The 25,690-nt window shown below is 46.7% G+C and overlaps 1 protein-coding gene across 4 annotated transcripts in view; it reads left to right on the forward strand.

Annotated features, from left to right (window-relative positions):
* Positions 1–25,690, forward strand: part of LOC146808505 (transient receptor potential cation channel subfamily M member 2-like) — a 2,014,188-nt gene that overhangs the window by 990,894 nt on the left and 997,604 nt on the right. For all 4 annotated transcript variants that reach the window (XM_085623584.1, XM_085623586.1, XM_085623585.1 and 1 more), the window contains one exon: positions 8,449–8,544. In XM_085623584.1, coding sequence (XP_085479710.1) covers positions 8,449–8,544 — 96 coding nt within the window. The remainder of the gene's footprint in view (positions 1–8,448; positions 8,545–25,690) is intronic.

The following is a 25,690-nucleotide window of genomic DNA, read 5'->3' on the forward strand; positions in this document are numbered from 1 at the left end:
ACCAACCTAGGGGTGACTTATATGTAATCGAAAAGAAGTTAAAGGCTTGGCAAGGGAGTTTTTTGCCAAGTCGATTTAGCGGTTTAAAACTGGGTCATGGGTATATGGTGTACGACTGTACAAGTGACTTATAAGTAAATTAAATAAGCCTGTCAGATGTAAACCAATTTTACCATGTTTAGGGAGTGAGCACAAGCACTTTTGCAGTGATAAAGTGCACAGAGTCCTCAGGCCACCAAACGTAAATTCAGAAAAATAGAAAAGATGCAGGCAAATGTAAATGACAATGTGTTTTATTTATGTTTCAAAAACCAAAACATAAATAAAAAGGATTTTCATTTAAAATGCCAATAGCTCAAACTTGCGTAAATGCGAGACCTATTGCATTGCAAATGCTTGTTTATTTTGGGAGAGTGACCGGAGGGACGGCCAAAGGGTGGGTGGAGTGGATATGAGAACCACAGGTTTCTAGCAGGACAGAAGCTGGGGCAGATGAGGCCATGTTTTGTAGGGCTCACCAAAGACTCCTCAATCCTTGTGCAATTGAAGGGAGCAGGGGGAGGGAGGGGATTAAAGGATGCAGCCATACACAATATACAACTATAGATAGGTAACAGTAAATAACTGGAATCTTTTTTAACTTTGGGTTTTGAGAGAAGCCATAGACAACTCTAGCTTCGCAGTCAAAAATAACATATTTCACTGTTATTCGTCTACAATTGTACATATTTACAACAATTATTGTAAAAGGAGTAAGTACAACAACTACAATTTTTAGCTAAAAGTGTAACTAATTATCAGAGCTCTCGACAAAGAACCAGTTTATATGAGCATGATGAATTTGGTCAATAATATAACAGAATGAAAAAATAGATAAAGAAGAAAATCAGATCCAGAAAAAGAAAAGCCAGCCCAGGATTTTTGAATGAGCAATGCACTAACACTAAGGTATAAAGACAGTTACCACATCTACGCCGCTACTTGGCCATACACCTCTGCGTGCTCAGGTCCTTCACCTTTCAACAGCTTCTGAAAAAGCAACCTTTTCTAACAAAACAATTAAACCTCTGGCCCTGAATACCGTTTCTGGACTACCATATCCCAAACACCACCCCAAGCAAGTCGTATTTCCTGTGCGCTTTACCCCATGTAAATTACAACAGTCCTGCTTAGATTTAATTCCAGGTGGCATGTAACACTCCCTCATTGACTACCTCAGTTTGGACTTATTTTGCTGAAACAAATGAAACCCTTTCAGGAACTGTGAGGCCACCACCATTATTTGATGGTTTCCTCGCTATTTTGTAATTAGCTGCAGTGACCCGAATAAATGAGCAGCGTATCAAACACTTCAATAATTCTTCAGACTTAGGAGCCCTATAAAATCTGACAAGAATTAATATATTTTATTGACAGCGAGTGTTCAATGCGAGGACATAACAAACATCTGGAATATAGAATCCAAGGATCAATTCTTTTTTTAAGTGCAATGAAAACAAGCATTGGCATAGCCAATAGGTCTCGCCTTTGGGTCCTTATAAGTGCTTAGCCATGCAACAGTTGATGTTGTTGCACCAAGGATATTGTGCTGCATAACTAAATACTAAATAAGGTCTCAAAAGCTAGACCTATTGGCTAAGCCAATGCTTGTTTAGATTTATTTACAAACCAGTGGCAGTTGTGGCAAGGTGCAAGGCATGGCTAAGGAATAGCTGGTCCTTAGCATGGCGTTTCAAGTGCGTATAGTGGGTTTTGTGAGCTTCTTATCCAGATGAAAGAAGATGCCTCAATGGTGATGTGGTTAGACGATTCATAAAAGAAGTTGGAGCTGCTCAGAGGATCTGAAACTTCAGTGGGCACACTGGGGTCTGGGTACGGTTAGAAGGCGAAACATGTCTGCTGGCCGGGAGTGGTTGTGGTGTCCGCGCAAGAGAGACCACTGAAGATACATTGTGGTAAAAAGCTTATACTTAGCTCTGTGTTTAGTAAATATCCATCCTGCATTTGCTCTGTGTTTAGTAAATATCCATCCTGCATTTGCTCTGTGTTTAGTAAATATCCATCCTGCAGGGTGTTTCTAAAGTGAAGTTGACAATTGCCTTTCCCATAAATATACAGTGCTATTCAGGCCTGAGCACCAGTGTTAAGACTGGCACAAGTGGGATTTGCGTCCATGAAAGCATGTTCGTACATGATGCTTCCAGGCATCTGCTTTAATCCGCTCCCAGTTCCATTGGTTACAGGTGGAGTGAGGGTTATAATAGAGAATAGATTATCCATGCCATCAAGGCTGGCGGGGGCCGACTGGCAGAACTGTGGGTGGCATAAGTAGCGGGCATGTACTGCTCTCATAGGGGGCAGGTGCGCAGGCTAGCGCTGTCCATTCTTACACAGAGGAAGATTGAATCTGGATTTTGCACGCACAAATTCGGTAGTGGGATACCTGGTATCCCCAGAGGCCGCCCGGGTTGGCAGCCCTACTCTGTGCAGGGAGCAGGATGACATGGGGGTGCCCTGGCATAGTACATAACAGCTTCAGCATGTTGACGTTCCTGGGCCAGGATGGTATGTGTCGTGTGCTCAAAGTGCAGTGAGGTGTTTGATGGTGCCAGGGCTGGAAGGGCCAGCCTCACTTCTTGACCACCAAAGTGTGGTCGTTGCCTGTGGTTAGCTGAATGCGTGCTTGCAAGAAGCTGTCTGTTTGTGAGTAGCCAGCAGATTCCCTCGCTCCAGCGTCACTTTCACTGGTTCTCTCCCATGCTCTCCTGTGAGGAGCTGTCTGGGCACGTCTGGGCAGTCTTTCAGGATGAGTCAAAGGAAGGCAGAGCTCAGGAAAGCTTGTTTACTGGTGGCCTAGATTGGCATGGCTGCCTAGGCACTGATCGTGGCAGTTTTGTTTGTGGTTTCCTGCTTGTGTACGTTTCAAGTAGTGGTCCTTAACCTTTTGATTTATGTGGACCACCACTTAATCATTGCTGCATCCTGTGGACCAGGAAGATAGTGATATTGATAAGGGTAGAAGGGAACCCTGTGAGAAGGTGGCCTGATATATGCTGTCCACTAGTTCTAGTGGGCACCTTGTATCAGTCCAAACAACACCTTATGGTGATAGGTTAAAGACAACCTTTATTGAAAGCTATCCTAGTGGTAGCTATGGAAAGCAGCCTTCAGGCTAAGTCTTGAAGGAATGTAAAGCAGCTTGTTTTACCAGTCTATAATATCTTGAATGATCAAATGAAAAGGCAACCACACCAGGTATATATTCAAAATATATGTATTTAGGTTAACACACACCCCTCTTGTCTCTTTATGAGACTGGAGTTCGAAGTACTTTGTTTACAAGTTAGCAATTATCAGTATTAGCACAAATATACGTTTGGACCCTAGGGGCGTACCAAACCATATACCAGAAAAGTGGTATAAGAACCACGACTAGAATAGACACAAGGCTTATAGCATCGCTGGGACCCCAAGGAACCACCCAAGGTAGTGACACAGGGGACCCACGGGGACTGTATGCAGTGTGTAAACACAACCGCGGGTTCCCGTTAGCTTCTATGGGCAATGTCGCGGTTGGAAATGTAAAGATTAGGGACACTTAGAATCGAGTCAGGACCGAACCCTTTTCGGACTTAAGAAGTTCTAGGGCTAGCACACAAGGGAGCACCGGAATACTCGAGTTACCTCACCCAGGGAAGCCAGGTGCATAGGTGTCTTTTGGTGTCAGGTCGCGTCGTCGATTGCAATGCAAGCCTGCAAAGAACTGCTGCTGCCGTGAAGAGGAGAAGTGTCCGAGGAGATCCAAGCCTGGATCTAGGATGTAAGGAAGCTGAAAGCAGAGGGGATAGAGTCTGGGTCACTAGCCAGTGACCAAGGGCAGGATGGACCAATGCCCACAAATGTCGGGTGCTTCAGGTGAGTTGATGGGTGTCTTGACTTCAGCCACGAGGTCCAGGAGGCGTCGAGGAAGTCCACGAGCCGGATTCGAGCTGTCCAACAAAGTTTGTCGAGTGCTGCGGTGTCGGCGACCAGATTGGACCCAACAAACCTTGGCAACGGCAAGTCACTAGAATTCAGAGAAAGGACTGTGGTGCAGACCAGCAAGGTCTGAGGGACTCACCCAGCAATGGTAAGTCAGGGTACGTCTGGAGCAGCCAGGAAAGCCCAAGCAGAAGAGGAGTTGCCTTTGTGGGGACCTGCTAGCCAACGGGCTAGTGAGCATGAAGGAGCCTCGAGCAGTCGCACTTGAAACTGGCCCACGGGTCACTCGTGGAGTTGAGGCCAGCAATCTTCGGTGCAGGAGGTGCTCAAGGCTGGGGCTACTCGGAGCCCAAAGCACAACTTCAAGGAGGACTAAGAGGATAGTGTTGCTGCAAAAGTTCACAGTGTCCAGGGGTCACGGTTCAACATCACCCACGATAGCCACGGGCCTCAGCTTTGCTGTGGACTCAGGGTAGCCTCGGGGAAGTCTGGAAATCCACCTCTGGGGATGCAGAGACTTCGGCGTCCGGCGGGAGCTTCAGCAATGCAGACCGGTCAGTTGCTTCTTTGGTGCCTGCCAAGCAGGGGAGTCACTCCTTGACCCCAAGGGAGATTTCTTCAGTCTTCTAGTCAGGATAGAACATCGAAGGTCCAGGATATATGATACAGAGTTTCGTCCAGGGTAATCTAAAGTCGCAAGGACTGGGTTCTCATACTTATACTAAGTTTGGGGGTTGGACATACTCTAGGGACCCACCTATGGGAGGGTTTGGAAAGAGGGGTGGTTACACCCATTTCCTTTGTCCAGTTTCACGCCAGAGCAGGGGCAGGTAGCCCCTTCAACTGGTTTGAACTGGACTATGCGCAGGGACACCAAGTGTGCCCCCAGTGCAGGACTTCAAAGCACCAGACAGTGCTTCAGCCCAGCCCCAATACACATCTGCCTGTCTGGGGAGGTGGTTACACCTTCCTTCGACAGGAAACCTATTGTCCAGGCCTCCCCTGCCAGAGTTTCGGTCAGTAGCAGGAGGCCAGACCCGTGTCTGTGGCAGAGGCATCCATTTTGTGATGCCAGGGCTCACGAAAATCCTATCGGGTTAGACCAGTGTGAACATGTCTCTTCTTCTAGAAGGGTGGAATGCTACCCCCGCCGCAATAACTGGCGGGGGGGGGGGGGTAGTATTCCAAAGCGTTTGACACCAAACATGACATTCTGAAGTTAGCATTTACCGCAAGGTTATAATGCCCAAGATTATATGGTATGGCTGTATCATAGAACAGCCATAAGGAAGTATTTCCGAAAGCTGCAGAGGGGCTCAGCTCATGCTTGGGCACCCTCTCACACAAAACCAAGCACTCTGCCTTCAGGATTGTCAAGGCCTGCCATAGGACTGGCTTATAGGTTTATATGTGTCTGTATATATATGTGGATATAGGTAGCCTATACCACTGTAAGGGGTGCAAGCAAACCCTTAGCCAGGCTGCAGTAGCAGACCTGTGGTGCCATTTTGGAGTGCTTCCAGGGGTGGCATAATACATGCTTCAGCCCCGGGTAGGCGTCTGAGGTACCTATGCCCTAGGTACATACTATACCATATACTAGGGGCTTATAAGGCACTGCAGAATCCAATTAGATATGTACCTAATGTACATGCAAACCATTTTAGAGAGGAAGCAGCTAGGCTGTGGTCCTGATTAGCAGGGCCACAGCCAGACTAAGGTCGAAAAACAGTGAAACACCAGCAAAAAGTGGGGGTACCCATGTGAAGCAGATCCTACTCTCCTACAAAGCCCCACGAAGTTTGTACTGAAGGCTTGGTATCGCGGCCTAAGCGTTTTCGATGATTTGAACTGCAAAGCATTACAAAAATATACAGAGACATTTATGTAACACACAAATATTGAAATATGACTTTAATTCACAAAAAACACAAATGCTGCACTTCGGTGAAGTTGCAAAGATGTGTACTTAGCATAAGTTTTCCGGAAGTGTCCACTTAAAAAGAGCAACATTTCATTAGAGAATTTATACTTTATGCAGGGGAATCTTCTCACGAAATATAACTTTCAGGAGAGCTTTTCTGCAGGGGAAAAAAACTACTTTTGTCGTTTAACACATTTGAAGTAGAAGTAGGCAATGTCTAACAATTATGCCCAGACATATAACTACTGCCAATCGTTAAGCTGTCAGTTTCCTATTTGATATTTAAATATGTTTACAAGTTCACTTATTGTTTCTGTTGGATTTTAGAGGGTTTATATTCCTTAAACTGTATAGGCGTATAATGGTATGCTTAAAACATTCACAAGCTAATTCCCAAATCTCTTCCCTGTGTCAGAATGACTAACAGAGGGAATACCATTTTTGACGTTGGCAACGTTACAGTTAAATTTCATGTCCATAATGTATGCAAAGGAGGCCTAAATCACACACCTGTGTTCCACATGGATATGTGCAAGTGGGCGCGTCCAAGCCAGCGTGATAGAATTGGCCTGAAGCATTGACATCTTCTAAATCTAGCGGCGCGCACGCACACATAAATAAACGTAGCTCATAATGTGAACTGTGCAAAAGTGAAAAATCTACGGCCTGAAGAATACAACTTGAAAGAATTACGAACACTGCACGGAGGTTTGTTTACTAGTTATAATTGTGTGGAATTTAGAAGGCGCTTCCAACAGAAGACAGAAACAGGTGACAGCCAGCCAGGGCATGCGCCAACTGTCCCCACAGAGCTCAACTGACATAGCGCAGTCCATTCTAGAATCTGGGGGTGCAAAGATTCTAATGCTCCAGTCCCTTCTCCAGGGAAAGTCGGGAGTGACCGATACCGCAAATTCCCTCTACAATTCTTGTACACACTTTCAATCACAAAAGCCAATCTGTGCATGGCCTCAAGTCGGCTACAATCTAGGCAGCGCCAGCTTCTGCTGTGGCATAAGAATGGTTTATGACAGGGGTCCTCGAAATAAGTCCAGGCATGCCAGATTAATTATATTACCTTTAGGTAGATATAGTTAGGACCTATTTCCCATAGGAAATCCGCAACATTCTATTTGGAATAACGTTGGCCACCTCCCCGGGGCACTAAGTTTTAAAAAAGGGGGTCCTTTACTGACCCCCAAGCCCCGGGGACCACCATCCCCGGGGCTTTCAATTAAGTGGGAGGGGGGCCGCGCGCCCCCCCCCCCTGGAGCCAATGATGGCCCTGGGGATCGCCACCCCCCACCCCGCCACCTCCTGCAGTGTCCCGGGGTGCCCACCCATGGACACCATAACTAATTCTAAAGCCTCTGATAGATGTAATGAAAGAGCAGAACAAGAGAGAGAAAGCTGCAAACTGTAATAGGGGGCATCGCAATCCTTCTGTGAGCGATTGCACCCAGGATTCACTTTCAGCTTCATGATTATAAATCAAATAGATCATAGTGACCAAAATGCTAGAGCTGACTCACAAAAGCATTTATGAGTATGGGAAGTATTGTATTATGAATGTCTAGGTATGATTTAAAGTAGAAGAGCAGCACCCCGTCAATTATGCAGGAGGGGCAGTGGCACCCGGGCTCATGGGCCATTTAACCATGTTGGGCGTAGGGAGCCCATGCTATGCCAATGCTTGTTTTGCATTTGTCGCCCCGAGTGGGACGGGTATGCCCAGACGTGGGTCCCGTGCTCTCCATGCCACTGGAATCAAGCTATCCTGGCTGATGAGGGCTGAAACCCCAAAGCCGGTCCTAGGATGCTTGTTTCCAGTCCAGGGAGGACCTGGCTTGGCAGTTCGGGCTGGACTGTTCCCATGAGGCACAGGGTCAAGACTGATTTGCATATGGCTGGGTCCAAACTGGAATGGCATGGTGAGCAAAAAAACGATGGATTTAGGCCCAGATCTCTGTACTGGGGTGAATGTATGACATTGTTCTGCATTCTGTCCATCATTTGTTCTTTTTGCATAACTACTTTACACATTGCTTCTAAATTAAGCCTGACTGTATTTGTTCCAAGCTAACAGATATTAAGCATAGGTTAAATTACTTAATTACTTATACCTTTGTACCATTTTATCTATTTTTTGTGTCATTAACTTGCCTGTAAATTGTCTCTTTTTTTGTTACATGACACGTTTGCTTTACATATTCTTATGTGTTTGAGTGTGTGTTCAGTATTGGTCAGCTTACACGTGCTGTACAGTCCTGTAGCGTCAGTGTTCGCTGCGTGGAGTTCAGTCCAGTGGATGAAGTGAATTCTTTACTCGTTCACTTCTTCTTTCTCATCGATACCTGCCTACAACTCTTTCTCATCCCTGAGCGTGCTTCTTTAACTTCTTCATCCCAAATGTTTTGTCTATGGCGTTTTAACCAAACAAATGCCAACGTATGTTATTTGTTTCATTTTGTTGCTATGTTTATTTCAGAATGGGCGTTTGGTATTTATTTAATTATCTTTGATTAATGACACTTTTTAAACAGGGAATATACAGACAGTGCAGAAGATTATAGCAGACAGGTCTGTCAAGACGCTCAAGTGAAACGAGACACGATGACAGATAAGAGCGGCTCCAAAAGGTAAGAGAGAGATGTAAAGGCCTCCAGCTTCCAATCCAAAGTTAAAGTATGTGCAGGTTACATCACAGCTCTATTGGAATCGGAGGGCAGAAACAAGGGCAGACTCATGTCACATAAACTTTAACAAAAGAAAGAGGTTCTCATCTGACTTGAAAACATAGAAACACACTCGGCTCTTGCATTTTCAAATCTCAGAACATTTTTAGAAGAAGTATTTTTACCACCATGAAACCAGTCTTTAAAAATACACACATTCTGGGGATATTCATCTCCCCGTGCCCTAAGATTTCATGGGCACACTATATCACCCCACTGTTGATCAGTCTCAAAAACGAAACTACAATATGGTCTGCTCTCCTTTTCTCCCTCTATGGGCGCTCTGCCATCTTTATGATGGTATCCCTGCCTCGGATTCTATACCGCCTCCAAAATTTCCCTTCCCCAACCCTCGTGCATGGTTTGCTCAAGTCAACGCAATACAAAATAAGTTCCTTTGAGGTGGTGGCGCTGTTCGCATGGCGCTCCCCACCTGCGCACAATCCATGTATTGTGGAGGGATCGCGGCAGCTGACATTTATTCATATTGCTATGATTCATCATGTCTATGTGGCTATGATTCCTCATGTCTATGTGGCTATGATTCTTCATGTCTATGTGGCTATGATTCATCATGTCTATGTGGCTATGATTCATCATGTCTATGTGGCTATGATTCCTCATGTCTATGTGGCTATGATTCATCATGTCTATGTGGCTATGATTCATCATGTCTATGTGGCTATGATTCCTCATGTTTATGTGAATATGTAATAAAGAAAAGGATTCTCTCAAGAAAAGTATATCGACGTTTTGGACATTCTTCTTTACATTTACTGACTTTTTGGAACAGTGCTGAACCCTTTGGTGTTTAATTTTGTGACAGGACTTGTTCCTGGTGAGGAACATAGAGGAGAGTGTTCCTTGGTACGCTGCACTGTAAGAATCTCTAACAAGAAGCACTGTTCATTTGTCAGGTGCGGTATCTATAGCCTCTACCCTCATATTGTGTGCACTGACATTTATTCATATTATGTTGCGGCCCACATCCTTGTAATCAAGGAATTATGGTATAACTCTCCCACTGATGCACCCCATCCGAGGAGTGGTTAGGGGTTACCTTAAGGATGATGTATGCTATTGAACACGCCGCAATGGAACACGTCCCCCTCCTCCACTTACTGTATAGCTACACAAGGTTAGACCATCTACCACCAGCTGGCAGGCAAGTCTGACAACTATGGAGGGCAAAGACTAGACAAATGGGATGGAAAGGGCGACTTACTCGACAGACCCCCTTGTGGCAAAGTACGCACCTTCAACCTGTTAACACACTGAGCGGGTTCCGGGGGTGGGACTTGGAGACGTTTTGAAGGGCACAACTTTAAAAACATTCCAGCAATTACAGACAGATTTCGGCTTCCATAAATCACAATTTTACAAATTCTTACAGCTTCGACACGCACTCTTCCCCCTGAACCGCAATATGGAGACTCTCCCTGAGTCCAGCCCTTGGAGGGACACCTGTTGATGGGAGACCTCGGAATACACAAAATTAGGCAAATATACCAAACTTTGACTACACACACTCCCACCATTCTAAACAAGAACCGACTGGCCTGGCAAGCAGATGTTCCCGAATTGACGGATGATGATTGGGCTGAGGCGATTGCCAGTCCAAGAGGCGCGGCGGTCTCCACACGTTACAGGCTCATCCAATTCAAATATTTGCATATAGTTTATTACACGAGGGTACGACTGTGGCGAATGGGAGTTATTCAATCCCCAGTATGTCTGCGGTGTGGCAGGGAGGACGGGTCTTTCTTCTATACAATATGGACCTGCACGGCCCTACAGACCTTCTGGAATAGAGTTAGGTCATGTCTTAATGAGGTGTTGGGGTTGGTGCTCCCACTAGACCCACGCCTGTTTTTGTTGCATTCTACTGACGACATAGGGGGGAACCGATACAAACAACATCTATTGTTCCTCGCCCTCTCTATTGCTAAACGAGACATAGCACAGGGATGGAAGGCATTCTCTCCCCCGACTATAGGCAAATGAAAGACCGAATTAGATAGGTGCATGAGAGCCGAGATTGCGGTGTTTGAGGCTAGGGGCTGCCCACGGAAACATCTCAAGATATGGTCGCGATGGGCGACTTATCGTGGAATTGACCTGCCCCCTCTGCCTGAGGAGGACATCTGAGTGGCATCCTCCGTTTCTTGCTGTGTGTCCCCTAAGTTCTTATTGCTTGATTGTTCTGTTGTCTCACGGGATTGTGTATTCTGTATCTGCTGAATCATGTGCTGTACTTCGAAGATTGACCACTGTCTGCATATTGTTTAGAATATTATGTTACCTGCGTGTTCAGCAGGGATTGTTTATTTTCATGGAAATGGTTATTGATGCACATATTGCCCGAATGATCCATCGTGTTTTTGTGGGGCTCTTGCCCAATGTATCGCAAAATGATCAAATAAAAGTTGTTGTTAAAAAATTTTTACAAAACTTTCACACATACTTTCTCTGTCACTATAGGTCACACATGACCATGTACATGCATATTACTTTTTAAAGATGATGTAATGGCTGCCATAATGTTCTGATGTTGTCCACAGGGAGAGGACGACCCAAAGCTGGTAATGGGCTTGGAGAGCAAGTAGGCCAAAACTAAAAAAGTGACAGGACAGGGCAAACAACTGCTAAGCACCAGACGGGGTGGGAGAGAGGGAAGCCAACCCTAGAAAAGGGGCAGGGAAGGGGAAAGAGACTTGGGAATGGCCAGAAGAAGGGGCTAGTCCACGACTTGACAAGGAAGGGAGCAAGCCCAAGTCTGAGAAAGGCCAGGAGAGAGGACAGGCCCAAGACTGGAGAAGGGCCTGGGAAGGGGAAAGGGACAAGAATGGAAAAGGGTCTGGGGATAAGCTGGGCTCAAGCCCTTGAAGGAGCCAATAGAGGGAGCAGGCCCAAGGCTGAGAGGGGAGCAGAATGAAAATGTTCTGCTGGGGAAAATGGATTGTGTCTGGGTTTGCATTATTTGCAGTTGATAACGGAGGTCAGTGATGGCTACCAATGTAAACAAGCATTAGCAGAGTCAATAGGTCTCTCCCATGAAAGCTATTAACTTTGTCAGTAATTTTGTTTTTCCCTGGTGGCTGTCATTTGTGTGCACAAACACGCGGTGACCATCTTTGAAAGGGCTTCTTCAAGTTAAAGAATGTTCAATTAAAGATGACTACCTTGCTATTGCACACATTCGAGCCCCAAAATCTAATATGTCCTCCTCAGAGAAAAGGAGTACTGGCCGGTGTCTTTCACCCATCTCTTTAGTGAGTTGTGTTCTAATAGACAAGGAGTGTTGGGAGTCAGACAAACATACCAAAGAGTCTCTTATCTGAAAGTGATCATACAATGAAGCCCCTAGCTTATACCATCAAATCAGTAAGCATGAAAGTTGATTGCCATTTTACTATAAGCAACTATTCATTATACATTATTTGTCTACAAATCATATGTATCAGAATAATGATAATTATCATTAATAACTCAGAAGTCAATATGCAAATTAGTGCAAATAATACGAAGGCCCCTATCATAGTTCATCAGACGTCCCTTAAATATTATATTATTCGCCCACTAGCACTAATTTTTGAAGACCGTCATTTATTTTTACTGAAAAGACTTTGATCCAAAATTGCTAGGAGGGAAAACCACAAAATGGGTGAAAAAGGGGGAAGAAAACAATTGAAAATGAGTGATAAAGCAAGAAACCAGGAATGAAAAAGCATCTGCAAGAGTAAGATAGAGGCAGGGAGTGTTTGGTGGTGGAGTAAAGAGGCATGAGGTGGAATCAAGACTAAACAGCCTAGGCATTTAGCACCATGACCTTCGATAATGCCGGCAGTGGGCAGCGAGCAAAACCTTTTTCTTGGAGGGACTGGTCCTGCCATCACTGTTTCGGCAGTCTTCCCACCTGCCGGCTTGGTGGTCTATCCAGCCGATTTATATTTTGGATGGCCACTGGAGGGGGACCGCCACAGTCCTGCCAACTCCTCAAGACTCCTTTTCCAGTGTCGATAGCGGCGGAGTCAGAAGCACCTTTGAGAGAGAGTGCCGCCAAGATTCCCACCATCCAGATTAATAAGTGCCTTTCCACAGGGGCAACTGTGGCAGGGATACCTCCAAGCTCAGGTTGGCAGAAACTTAGAAGATGGGCTGAAAACTCACCTTTTCTCAGGGTCCGATTTCGGAATCCGTCGAGTACGCCATTGTCCAGGTTCCTCCTTTGCTGCTTCGACTCCAGCACCACGCCAAACAAATCCGTTATCACAGAGATCGCAGGTAAGATACTTGTACTTTTGTCCTATGTATTGTGTGTTGACGATCGCTGTAGGCTCGTGTTGTGCCTGTGGCACGCAGTATGTAACATGAAGGGACATACAAAAGGCCTACATTTCATTGCATGCAAACATTACACGTGTATTTACATTGAAATAAGTTTACATACCTGTCTCCACGCCCCCATGTACCTCACTCCATCAGGACTCTGTCGCTCAATGGGAGCATCTAAATCGGCTCAATGCAACCCCATCGGCCTGATGGCGGCGGAGTTCAGTGAAACAGCAAAGAAGACAGACACTTTTTTGTTTCCTAATAACTTTGGTGTTGTTTGATAAATCTTTACAAAACTTTTCCAAAAATGTCTCCTTCATGGAAAGTTTTAGGGAGATCCATTAAGCGGGGACAGAGAAAAAGGGGGGTCCTTAACCAGCAAATCTCCATGCCTTTTCTATAGGCTTTTTGGTTTTTGGAGCTCGATTGCAAGAAAATGGAATTACAGCATCATCATCATCAATGATCATTATTCGGTTTAAAACAGGCAAACCATAAAAGACAAAAGCAAGATTATAGCAGTAAAATCACAAGAAAAAGTGACATATAATTATCAACACACATTACAGTCTGCGTGTTTTGGTGTAGAGAAAGGTGTAACATCGACATGGCACACATACCTGAGTGCCATGCCTGCAACCCACTGCCTGTGGTCTAGGTAAGTCACCCCTCTAGCTGGGTGCACTATACCACTGGTTAGGGTACAGTTGCGTGAGCCCTGTACCCCTATAATGTCTAAGTCCACTCTTAAGACATTGTAAATGTAGTAAAGTCATAAAGAGTATATGGTCTAGGAATTTGTCAATACGAACTCCACAGCACCATAATGCCTTTACTGAATTCCGGGAAGTTTAGTAGCAAACTTCTCAGCACATTAAACCCACTCTGATGCCAGTGTGGGATTTAATGTAAAAATCACCCACAGGGCATCTGAAATATGACCAGCCCCGGTGTGGTTCCTGAATGGCTATCCGCCATTTGCCACCACAAGACAGGTTTCTGGACCCCTGGGTAGAGGGCCTCCGCTCTCTGGGTCCAGAAACAACGTACATCCTGGGCATAGGTGTCATGCCTCCTCCCCTAGGATGGCCTGGGTCCCGAAAAATGTCAGCCACATTTTTGTGAGCCGTCCCTGTCTTTTGCTGCCCTCATCAACTGGCTCCCACCGGTTCTGAAACCCACTTTGGGCGGGAGAACCAGGGGTAAAACCAAGTGAGGAAGAGAGGTGTGCCCACCCTTGCCAACCCACCCCTCAGATGGGAGAGGCAAGGTGAAGCACACATCTCAGTCCCCGTCAAATTGAGGATGGGGGGACACAACCAATTAAGAAGAAGCTTCTGCCCCCCCTCCCACAGAAGGGTGGCAGAATGGGATGTGTGCTCACCCCAAAGAAGGGACTCGTTGGTCCCAACATGCACTCCCCTGTAACACCCCTAAAGTTAGTATTTATGAGCAACCCCCGAACCTTGCCCCCACAGACAAGCAAGATGAAAGAAGGACCGCAGAGCCATGCTGAAAGAAAGAAGAGGAAGACACCAACTGCCTTGGCTCCAGCCCTACCGGCCTGTCCTGACCTCAACCTGCTCCAGAGAAACCCCAGCGTGTCCAGCAGCCAGCAGACCCCCAGACCCAGGAGGAACTGCCCTGCCGTCCCTAAACAGACTCTTTCTCCCGTTGGCATGGATTTGCTCAAACCAAGACTAAGTCCCAAGATCCGGATCCAGGTGGCTCCTCGATCTTGCACCACTCTGCACCCATCGCCCACGGGCAGAGTACGAGCGGCCCAATGCCTAGAGGATGTCTCCTCAGTGATCTTGAGCTGGGTCCTGGTGATCCATGACCTCCCACATCCTCTGTGACAATGCCTGCAGCCTCTTTCTTAAGGGTCCCCCCGACCTCGACCGGAGCTGGTAAGAAGAACCCGACGCCTATAGACACCCCTGTCCCCTATCGCCATACGGCCTTGAGTGTCCCAACCAACGGTCTCCAGCCTTTCCCCTGCATCCCAACTTACCTCTCCAGCTGGTGGTTGTAGGAGAGTAGGATCTGCCTCTTATGGTTACCCCCACTTTTTGCCGATGTTTCACTGTTTTTCGACTTTGTCTGGCTGGGGCCCTGCTATTCAGGACCTCAGCCTAGCTGCTTCCTCTCTTAATTGATTCCATGTACTTTAGGTACACTCCAGATTGGATTCCGGGGTACCCTTGTGAGTCCCTAGTATATGGTATAATATGTACCCAGGGAATAGGTACCCCTGAGGCCTACCAGGGGCTGAAACATTTATTATGCCACCCCTGGGAAGCCTTCCAAAATGACACCACAGGTCTGATACTACAGCCTGGGTAAGGTGGTGCATGCACCCCTTACTGAGATATAGGTTCACTATATCTCTCCCATCACTGCACATAGAAACCTATCGGTCACCCCTATGGCAGGCCTTATCAATCCTGAAGGCAGGGTGCTTGTTTATATGTGAGAGGGTGCCCAGGCATGAGCTGAGCCCCTCTGCAGCCTTCGGAATCTATCATCCGGGGTTGTCAGTAGTGCAGCCTAACCATATACTCTTAAGTGCATTATAACCCAATCGTAAATGCTAACTTTGGACTGACTGCACGCAAACATGTTGTGTTTGGTGTCAAACACCTTGGAATCATACCCCCACACCAGTAACTGATGTGGGAGTATGATCCCACCATTCTAGAGGGAGAGACATGACAGCACTGGTATACCCGGTATCAACTTAACTGAGCCCTGGCATCACAAAATGGATGCTGCAGCCACAGACACGGGTCTGGCCTCCTGCTGTTGACCAAAACTCCGACAGAGGAGGCCTGGACAATAGGTTTCCTGTCACAGGGAGGTGTAACCACCTCCCAGACAGGCTGATGTGTATTGGGGCTGGGTGGGAGCACGCTCAGAGTGCTTTGAAGTCCTGCACTAGGGGCACATTTGGTGTCCCTGTGCATAGTCCAGGTCAGACCGGTTCAGGGGCTTCCAGTCCCAGCTCTGGCGCGAAACTGGACAAAGGAAATGGGTATAGCCACGCCTCTTTCCAAACCCTCCCATAGGTGGGTCCCCAGAGCTAGTCCAACCCCTTTCTTACGTATAAGTAAGGAACCCCTGGCAACAGGAATTTAGATATCCCTGGACGAAACTCTGTAGCTGAATCCTGGAACTTCAATGCTTTACTCAAGACTAGAGGACTGAAGAAATCTCCCTTGGGGTCAAGGAGTGACTCCCCTGCTTGGCAGGCACCAATGAAGCATTTGCTGGTCTGCATCTCCAAAGCTCCAGCCGGACTCCGAAGTACCCGCAGCCCAGGAAGAGGATTTCCAGACTTCTCAGAGGCCGACCCGAGTACCCAGCAAAGTTGAAACCTGCAGCCCTCGTGAGTAACGTGGAACCGGAACACCTGGTCACCGTGCACATTTGCAAGTGCAGTGACTTCCCGACGTCTCTCGAAGTTGTGCTTTGGGTTACTTGTAGCGCACGCCACGAGCACCATCTGCACCGAAGATTTTGGGCCTACACTCCACGAGTGTTCTGTGAGCCTGCTTCTTCCATTTCCGCTCGAGGCTCCTTCGAGACCCCTGGTCTGTTATCTGGTGGGTCCCTGTGAAGGCAACTTTGATTTTCCTTGGGCTTCCATGGTTGCTCCAGACATGCCCTGACTCCCTGCCGTGTGAGGAGTCCCTCAGACCTTGCTGGTCTGCACTGAAGCATCTTTCTCCTTTCTGCGTGGGTTGCTGTTGCCAAGGTTTTATGAGTCCAATCTGGACCCCGAAGCTGCAGCACTCAACAACCTTCGTGGGACAGCTCGAATCGAGCTCCTGGTTGTCCTCGACGCCTCCTGGTCCTCGTGGCTGAAGAGTCAAGCTTCACCTTCTTCACCTGAAACTCCCGACATCGGTCACTGGCTAGTGATCCGGACTCTGTCCACTCTGCTTTCAGGTTCTTCTCATCTTTGATCCAGGCTTGGATCTCTTCTGACACGTTGCATCTTTCCGGCAGCAGCACTTCTCTGCCAGCTCCCATTGAAATCGACGCCGCGACCCGACACCATTTGACACCTATGCACCCGGCTTCCCTGGGTGAGGTAACTCGAGTACTCCGGTGCTCCCGTGGGTGTTGACCCTAGAACGTCCTAAGTCCCAAAGGGTTTGGTCCTGACTCATCTCTAAGTGTCCCTAATCTTTACAAATCTAACCGCGACTTTCCCCATAGAAGCTAACGGGAGCTTGCGGCTATGTTCTCACACTGCACACGGCCCCCGTGGGTCCCCTGTGTCACTACCTTGGGTGGTTCCTTGGGGTCCCAGCTATTCTACAGGCTCTGGGCCTTGTGTCTAGTTAAGTCGTGGTTCTTATACCACTATTTTAGTATATAGTTTGGCTCACCCCTTGGGCCTGACGTGTTTGTGCTATTTTACTGTAATATTTGAAGTGTAACGTATGTGTTTTGACCTCTAGCCTCATAAAGAGACTAGCAGGGTGTGTTTAGAAATAAATACATATATTTTAAATATACCTGGTGTGGTTGCCTTTCATTTAGCCATTCAAGAGATTCCTTCATTCCTTCAAGACTTAGCCTGAAGGCTGCTCTCCATAGCTACCACTAGGATAGCTTTCAATAAAGGTTGACTTTAACCAATTCACCATAAGGGGTTGTTTGGACTGATACAGGGTGCCCAGTAGAACCAGTGGACAGCATATATCAGGCCACCTTCTCACAGGGTTTCCTTCTTCCCATATAAATATCACTATCTTCCTTGTCCACAGGATGCAGCAATGATTAGGTGGTGGTCCACATAAATAAAAAGGTTAAGGACCACTACTTCGAACGTACACAAGCAGGAAACCACAAACAAAACTTCCACGATCAGTGCCTAGGCAGCCATGCCAATCTATCATCAATAAGGGGTTGTTTGGACTGGTACAGGGTGCCCACTATAGCTAGTGGACAGCATATACCAGGCCAACTTTTCACATTGGTGTGCAGCGTGTGGTATTCCAGCTTGCTATTGTTTTATCAGATAATCTCAATTGAGTAACTAACTGAAAACCACTAAAGGTACCCTAGGTACATATAATACAAGCTTTAGAATACAGTAAGTTCTTCTGAACTTAGAGTTGTGTGTTAAGGGCTCGGCACACCCTTTCTACAATTCAAGAGAGTTTAGTAGGTCACACTAGAGTAGGTAGTGCAATACACCACACCTCACTAATAATGTTTGCAAGGCCAGGAACCAGTGGGTCCCTGCCAGAAGCCAATGGGCTTCTTCCCTGCAAGTGTGATAACCTCCCATTCTTGGAATTGAGAGCATTATGTACTACTAGGAGACTGAAGACAGGCAAAAGTCCAACCACCCAACATCTCATAGAGGTACTCAGGCTGGATGATCTCAGAAGACCTATAGGGTCTGAAGGGGTAGGCAGAGTGGGTGGGACAGCAGCTGAGGAAGGGCCTAGGGGTGAAACTCCCCATGACCTGACCTCTGATGCTGACCAGGAAGATGACAATGATCTTGACCTTTGAAATCCAGCTCCCCTGGAGAATGAGGGGGAGGTCCACACTGGCCCCCTCTTTGTCCCCTCTGAAAGAGTTGGTTGTGGGCCTAGAAGGTCTAGATCTCCCTCAGTGGAGTCTAACCATTCTGGTTCATCTATAGGGACCTCTATTTCTTCTCATGGAAGGGACACCTCCCAGGAGAGGAGGGAGAGACTGTTGAAGTATGAGGAAGCCCAACTTCACATCAGAAAGCAGCAGGTAGCCCTAGACAGGGAGGCCCTAGAGCTCTACAGAGCTAGAAAAAAGATGGGACTAGAGTCCCATGGCGGCAGCAACATCCCTAGAGATAGGCAGAGGTCTCATGACCATAGAAACCTAAATAAGATTGTCCCTTCCTACCAGAGTGGGGATGACATCCAAAAATGGATAACTGCACTGGAAAGGGCCTTTAAAGTTCAAAGGGTCCCCCAGGAGCAGTGGGCAGCAATCTTATGGCTCTCCTTTGTAGACAAAGGTAGAGAAAAGTTCCTCACTGTTAGAGAGGAGGATGCTGATGATTATACCAGTCTGAAAAGTGCCTTGATTGAAGGGTTTGACCTAACCACTGAACAATATAGGTTAAAGTTCAGAGATACCCAAAAAGCACAAAATCAAGGCTGGGTGAACTTTGTAGATTGTGCTACCAAGGCTCTGGAAGGCTGGTTCCTTGGCAGTAAGGTGTGTGACTTTAAATGATTGTATAATTTAATCATGAGGGAGCAGATTCTTAATAACTGTCAAAATAAGTTGCTACATCAGTACCTGGTTGACTCTGATCTGACCTCTCTCCAAGAATTGGGAAAGAAGGCGGACAAATGGGTCAGAACCAGGGTGAGGCATAAGGTACAGAACTAAGGTGGTGAACCAAAGAAGCAAGATCCTAAAAACTCTGACAAGGGTGAGGAGAAGGGTAAAGACCAGAAGTCTTTACAAGGTCCCCAAAAATCTTCTTCAGGTGGGGATTCACAGTCTAACAATGGAAAAGGCCAAAAGAAACCATGGTGCAAGATCTGTAAGCAGAAAACTCACTGGACTAGTGATTGCACCAAGTCCAAAGACTCAAGTCAAACCACCATTTCCCCATGGGTTCTGGGCTGGACTCTGGCCTAGTCAGAGTTCCAACTCAGGCTGTCCTAGTCTGTGATGGAGGCATGGATATGTCCTCCTTTGTGAGTCCCAGTAACTTGAGCAAATACAGACCGCAGCCTTTAATTAATGGAAAAGAGGCTTTGGCATTCAGGGACACAGGAGCAAGTGTCACAATGGTGACAAAAGATCTTGTGGAACCTTGGCAGATTATACTTGGTAAAATGTACCAAGTGACCAATGCTAGCAACGTCAAAACAGACCATTCTCTGGTAGTTGTTAACTTCTCCTGGGGAGGGGTAATTGGCCTTAAGAAGGTTGAGGTGAGTGCAGACCTACCAGTCGAATGCTTACTTGGTAATGATCTGGAAACTTCAGCTTGGGCCGAAGTGGAGCTCAGGACACATGCAGAAATGCTAGGGATCCCAGCTCATGTCTTTGCTGTGACTAGGTCACAGGCTAAAATGTCTAACACTGGACAGGCCATGGATTCTGGAACAATGAACCAGGTGCCTCCCAAGAGCAGGAGCAGTAGGGTTAAGGTAGTGCCTTCCCCCCTGACTCAGAGTACAGATCAGCCTCCTCAGGGAGATGATCTTGAGACTGAAGAAGGATCTGTCCCAGAGGAGCTTGAACCTGATCAGGTTGAGTTCTTGGGGACGACAGGGGGCCTTTCCAGGGAAGATCTGAGCCAGGAGCAGAAAACCTGCCCCTCTCTTGAACCCTGCAGAAAGTAAGCTGCTGATGAGGCTGCTGGGAATGCTTGTGGCCCCCATAACATTTATTGGGATGGTGGACTCCTTTACTCAGAGTGTAGAGACCCCAAGCCTGGTGCTTCCAGGAGGTTGGTTCTACCTCTGAAGTTTAGGGGCTTCCTATTGACACTAGCCCATGATATTCCCTTAGCGGGACACCTGGGCCAGAACAAGACGTGGGACAGAATTATCCCTCACTTTCACTGGCCCCACGTGTCTGAAGACACTAAGGAGTTTTGTCGCTCCTGTGTGACCTGCCAAGCCAGTTGCAAAGCAGGTGGAACCACAAAAGCCCCCCTGATACCACTACCTGTGGTGGGGGTTCCCTTTGGGAGGGTAGGGATTGACATTGTTGGTCCCATGGATCCTCAAACTTCATCTGGTCACAGGTTTATCCTAGTGGTTGTGACCATGCCACTAGGTACCCAGAAGCCATTCCCCTCAGGACCACTACAGCACCTGTGGTGGCAAGGGCCATCTTGGGGATATTCTCCAGAGTGGGCTTTCTTAAGGAGGTAGTATCTGACAGGGGTGCAAACTTCATGTCTAGTTACTTGACTGCAATGTGGAAGGAGTGTGGAGCGAATTACAAATTCACCACACCCTATCACCCACAATGCAATGTTTTAGTTGGAAGATTCAACAAAACCTTAAAGGGCATGATCAAAGGTCTCCCAGAGAAGCTTAGGCAGAGATGGGACATCCTTTTGCCCTGCCTTTTGTTTGCCTACAGGTAGGTGCCACAAAAGGGGGTTGGTTACAGCCCTTTTGAACTTTTGTTTGGCCATCCTGTTCGGGGTCCTTTGTGTCTGGTGAAGGAGGGATGGGAGTTACCTCTCAAGCCCCCTAAACAGGACATAGTGGACTATGTACTTGGTCTCCGCTCCAGGATGGCTGAGTATATGAAAAAGGCAACTAAAAACCTTGAGGCTAGCCAGGAATTGTAAAAGGCCTGGAATAACCAAAAGGCCGTGCTGACTGTTTACCAGCCAGGGCAGAAAGTGTGGGTGTTGGAGCCGTCCAAGTTGTTTTTCAACACTTACCAAGGGACAAGGACGGCCTGTTCACGCTCTTAGCTCTCTCATTTGTTTTTCGTATATGTATGTGTGTACAGATATATTTATCATACATGCATAGGTGTTTGTTTGCATGAATGGAAGTATGTACTGTTGTACTGTAAATCTGTGTGTGCGCATGTATATATATATGCTTTTGTGTATGTATTCATGTATGATACTTATATACCATGACCCTAGCCGCACCTCAAAGGATGTGCCCTAAAAATCTCAACAGAGCTTTAAAAATGTCTCTGCAATGTGCCTGATAAATGCACGCCCCACCATCATTATACCTCGCCCCCTTCCCCCCTCCCCTATGAGCCCTCCACTCCCCCCCCCCCCCACCAGTCAGGCTACAACAGGAGGCGAGCAGAGGCAGGAAGTTCCCCCTGCATGGAGAGAGCACAGAGACGAGGCGCCCCCAGTCCCGGAAGATGTCATTAAAGAGTAATTAATGTAAGAGTCTGCTGACGTCACACCTGCCAGGGCGCTTTGACGTCAGACAGGAGCTGCGAGGGGTTTAGAGAGAAGAACCAGGCGCTGCAGAAGGAGCTGTGATAGGGAAATAGAGTTAAGCACAGCATGCCAAGAGCATTTGCTTATTGGCATCAGCTCCCCCAAGCAACGTCTGTGGCTCCTCGACATCAGGGACTTTGTTAGACGCGTCCTGAAATGTTCAATGGGCTCCAACGAACTTTCAAAAAAATATGTGGATTAATTGGACCTTAGGCCTGAAGTAATATTGTAAAAACTCACAAAGGAGGTGTGGTGAGTGAGGTTCCGTGAAGAGAGCTCAGCGGGTTGATGCACCCGCTGCAGAGAGCCGCGTTTGGTTGTGAAGAGCAACTAATTTACACCGGACAGTGTTTCCATTGCTACTCAAGGTTAGATATGTACAGCTACAGGTTTATAAGGGGTGCATAACACAAGAACACTCATTAGCAAAACCAAAGTTTCTCGTCTTTTGGGTTTGCAATTGTCTTTGCTAATGCTGTTCGGCATCGGCAAAAAAAAATCCCCAGCGCAATGATGTACATGCATGTCCTCACACATGTAAGGGCCTTTCATTTTAGTTTAGTGTTCCAAGATTGTAGATGTTCATCTTCATTAAAAAAACAGTGGTGTGCGCGCACCACAGAGGAGCGGGGGGAGGGAGCGCGGCAGGGGAAGCGAGGCGAACGCGCTCTGCTGTGCGTGCTAGACACAGTCTGGAATGGGTGTTGCAAAGGCGGGACATGCACCCGCCTTTGCCCAATCGGGTGCCTTTTTTAAAAAAAAAACATGCGAAAGCCAATGCCTGCCGGCGAAAGCCTGATCACACGCATGAGCGGGTGGTCATCTTTCAAAACGCCATACAAAAGGGCTCTCGCTGCGCGAGCAGTGCTGTGCACTGCAACGCAGACGCGAGCCCTAAAAATCACCTTCACTAAAAGATGCATCTCTAAATTCAGGCATACTAAACTTTATTTTCCTACCTAGTTCCCAGGGCTAGTTATGTTTATAAGATGTTATAAACAAACTCCCCATTCTGTCCTGTCAAGTAGCCTTGCAATAGTAAAAAAACTAAATTGGCAGCAATTCACTATCAGGACATGCCACACACACCAGGGCATGTACTACTTTTCACATACACTACACCATGCCCACAGGGGTACCTTGGGCCTACCTTAGGGGTGACTGACATGTAAAAAAAGAGAAGGTTAGGGTTTGGCAAGTGGGTACACTTGCCAAGTCGGCATAGCAGTCCCAGACTGCACACAGGCTCTGCAATGGCAGGCCAGAGTTACATTTACAGGCTGTTTGTGTGGGTGGCACAATCCAGTGCTGCAGCCCACTAACAACATTTGATTTACAGGCCCTGGCACACTCAGTGCACTTTAGTAGTAACTCTCACATAAATCAAATAGGCCAATCATAGAAACACATTTTACCACAGGAGCACTTGCACGTTACCACTGATCAGCAGTGAGAAAAGTGTGCAGAAACACTAAGGCGGCAAAACCAGGAGGTCAGAAAGCAAAAACTCAGGGAAAACACACCAAAAGATGCCAAGTCTAACAAAGGATTTCAAATTCCCACACTGTGCAAAACCTTATCTCTTTTCCTTACTATTACCTCCCACAATGTCAGAACATGGGGACAATGTTGTGGGTGCAGACTACGAAGAGCACGAAGTTGCTCTAAACATTACAGAGAATTGCAGATAGGCAGTTAGTATGAAATTATTAAACTATGGCTTCCCGGCAACGGGTGGTGGTGTTACCTTTGTGATAGAGGCACACAAAGCATTCAGGACAGAGGTGTCTATTCTTGGGTTAAATTCCCACCTGCAGACCCACAAACAAAATTGTTTCACACTTACATTGAAGATGACACACATGAAGAATACTTTCCATACATGGACATAGAAGTCCAGTTAATGTACCAAGAACATCTTAATTGGTTTAAAGACACCCTCCCCCACACCACAGCAAATTTGAGATTAGGTCTGATCAGCAGAGAAGGAGCAACCTTGCCGGTCCTAACTGCTTACACACCGCATCCAGACATTGATGCATTATCAGCAGCTACATTACGTACATTTTACAGAGATGTAATAAACCTTTACAGAAACCTTACACAGTTTTTGATGCGAACACTCACAAACCAACCTGAGCAGATTGCTCAGGCTGGTCAACCCCAATTGACTACACCAACTATCAGCCCACAATCACTGAAAGCGGTTATGGGAAGAATTCCCACCAAGCGGGAGCAAATCCCATTTTGGATAGCACATAAAATAGCACAGCTTGAAGCAGTTCTTCCCTATACGGACCCGCAGGAAAAATTATGAATACTGACAATTTGCTTGCCGATGGGGATGGCTTCCCTGATAGAGGATTGTACCACTTGGGGTACAGTTTTTGCTGCAGTTTATACCAGAACTCATGGTACTACTTCAATAGCAGTTGTATCAGATGTATTGAAATAGATACAGAATGAGTTCAGGGCAGAACCTGCCCTGGACATGGGGATGCAACTGATGGGCAATTTTGCCCAGGTATCAGCAATTATGTTTAGTAACATAAAAGGGGAGGTAGCAGCAGTGGCTATACGCCAACTCCTGAGGGAATTCACTCCTTCGCAGCAGGAGTGAGAAAAACTGAAGATTATCGAAGAAACCTATGCTTCGCTGGGTATAGATAAAGTGGGAGCCAGACCTGGGAAACCACAAGTGGGGGGTAATTCTGAAAAAGATAACTTGAAGCAAGCACCTGATTCTTATGAAAAGAAATGGGATAAGAAACAAACAAAAATTAATTAGCAAAATGCATCACAATCATGGGGTGAGTCTCCTCAGCAGAAGCCCTCTAAAAAAAGGTACAATCTTAGAAACTGTGATAATATTAAAACACCTGACCAAATTCAGGATACTGATACCCATTCCTCTCGTTCCTTTCATGATACTTCCAACAAACGCTCGAGAAGAGGAGGGTCGGAGCGAGGATCAGAAGAGCGAGTCAAGAGGAAAAGCAAGAAACATCGAACTTCAGGCTACATTATCAAAAATGAAAGTAAACCACAAATTTCTAAACCACAATTTAAAAAGAAGGTGGTAGCTGGGGTTAAAATAAGTAATGCCCAAGCTACTGAGCAGTCTGCTTTTGAACGGGGAATGGGCAGTGACTATGCTAGACAGCGCAGCAGAACTAACAATAGCTCAACAGAACATGATGGAATTTCTGATGACAGCAGCATTGAATGAACATATCATGGTGGAAACACCATATGCAAGGATAAGTGTCCCACACCGTTTATACACAATAAAGCTCCAAATGGAGGGGGACATACCCAGGAAAGTGAAGGGTCTCTTTTGGGAGCACCTGAAACAGGGTTACGATATTCTTTTGGCTGAAAGAGATTGGCAGCCTGAGTTCGAAAGGGAGTGCCCAAAGGGGGAAGATGTAATTTTACCAGCTTTCTCCGACCTCGTTCCAGAGTCACTTAAAAATTCATACGTGCAGGAGTGGACGTTACCGCTAGCACCCGCACTCACCTCATCACGAAATTCCATTAAATTCTACACCTACTCCACAGAGGCAGTACCCAAAAATATATGACGCAAAGAAACAAGTCAGGGAGAACTTAGATCAACTTGAGTACCAAGGTGTGATTGAAAATGTCACCTCTTCTATGAGTAATCCTTTGTTTCCCGTAATGAAACACGATCATTCATACCATCTAGTTTTAGGCTATAGGCGTTTAAACACTTGCATATGAACATTTGCA

Source organism: Triturus cristatus, chromosome 8 (assembly GCF_964204655.1).
Source record: "Triturus cristatus chromosome 8, aTriCri1.1, whole genome shotgun sequence".
Taxonomy (NCBI): Eukaryota; Metazoa; Chordata; class Amphibia; order Caudata; family Salamandridae; genus Triturus; species Triturus cristatus.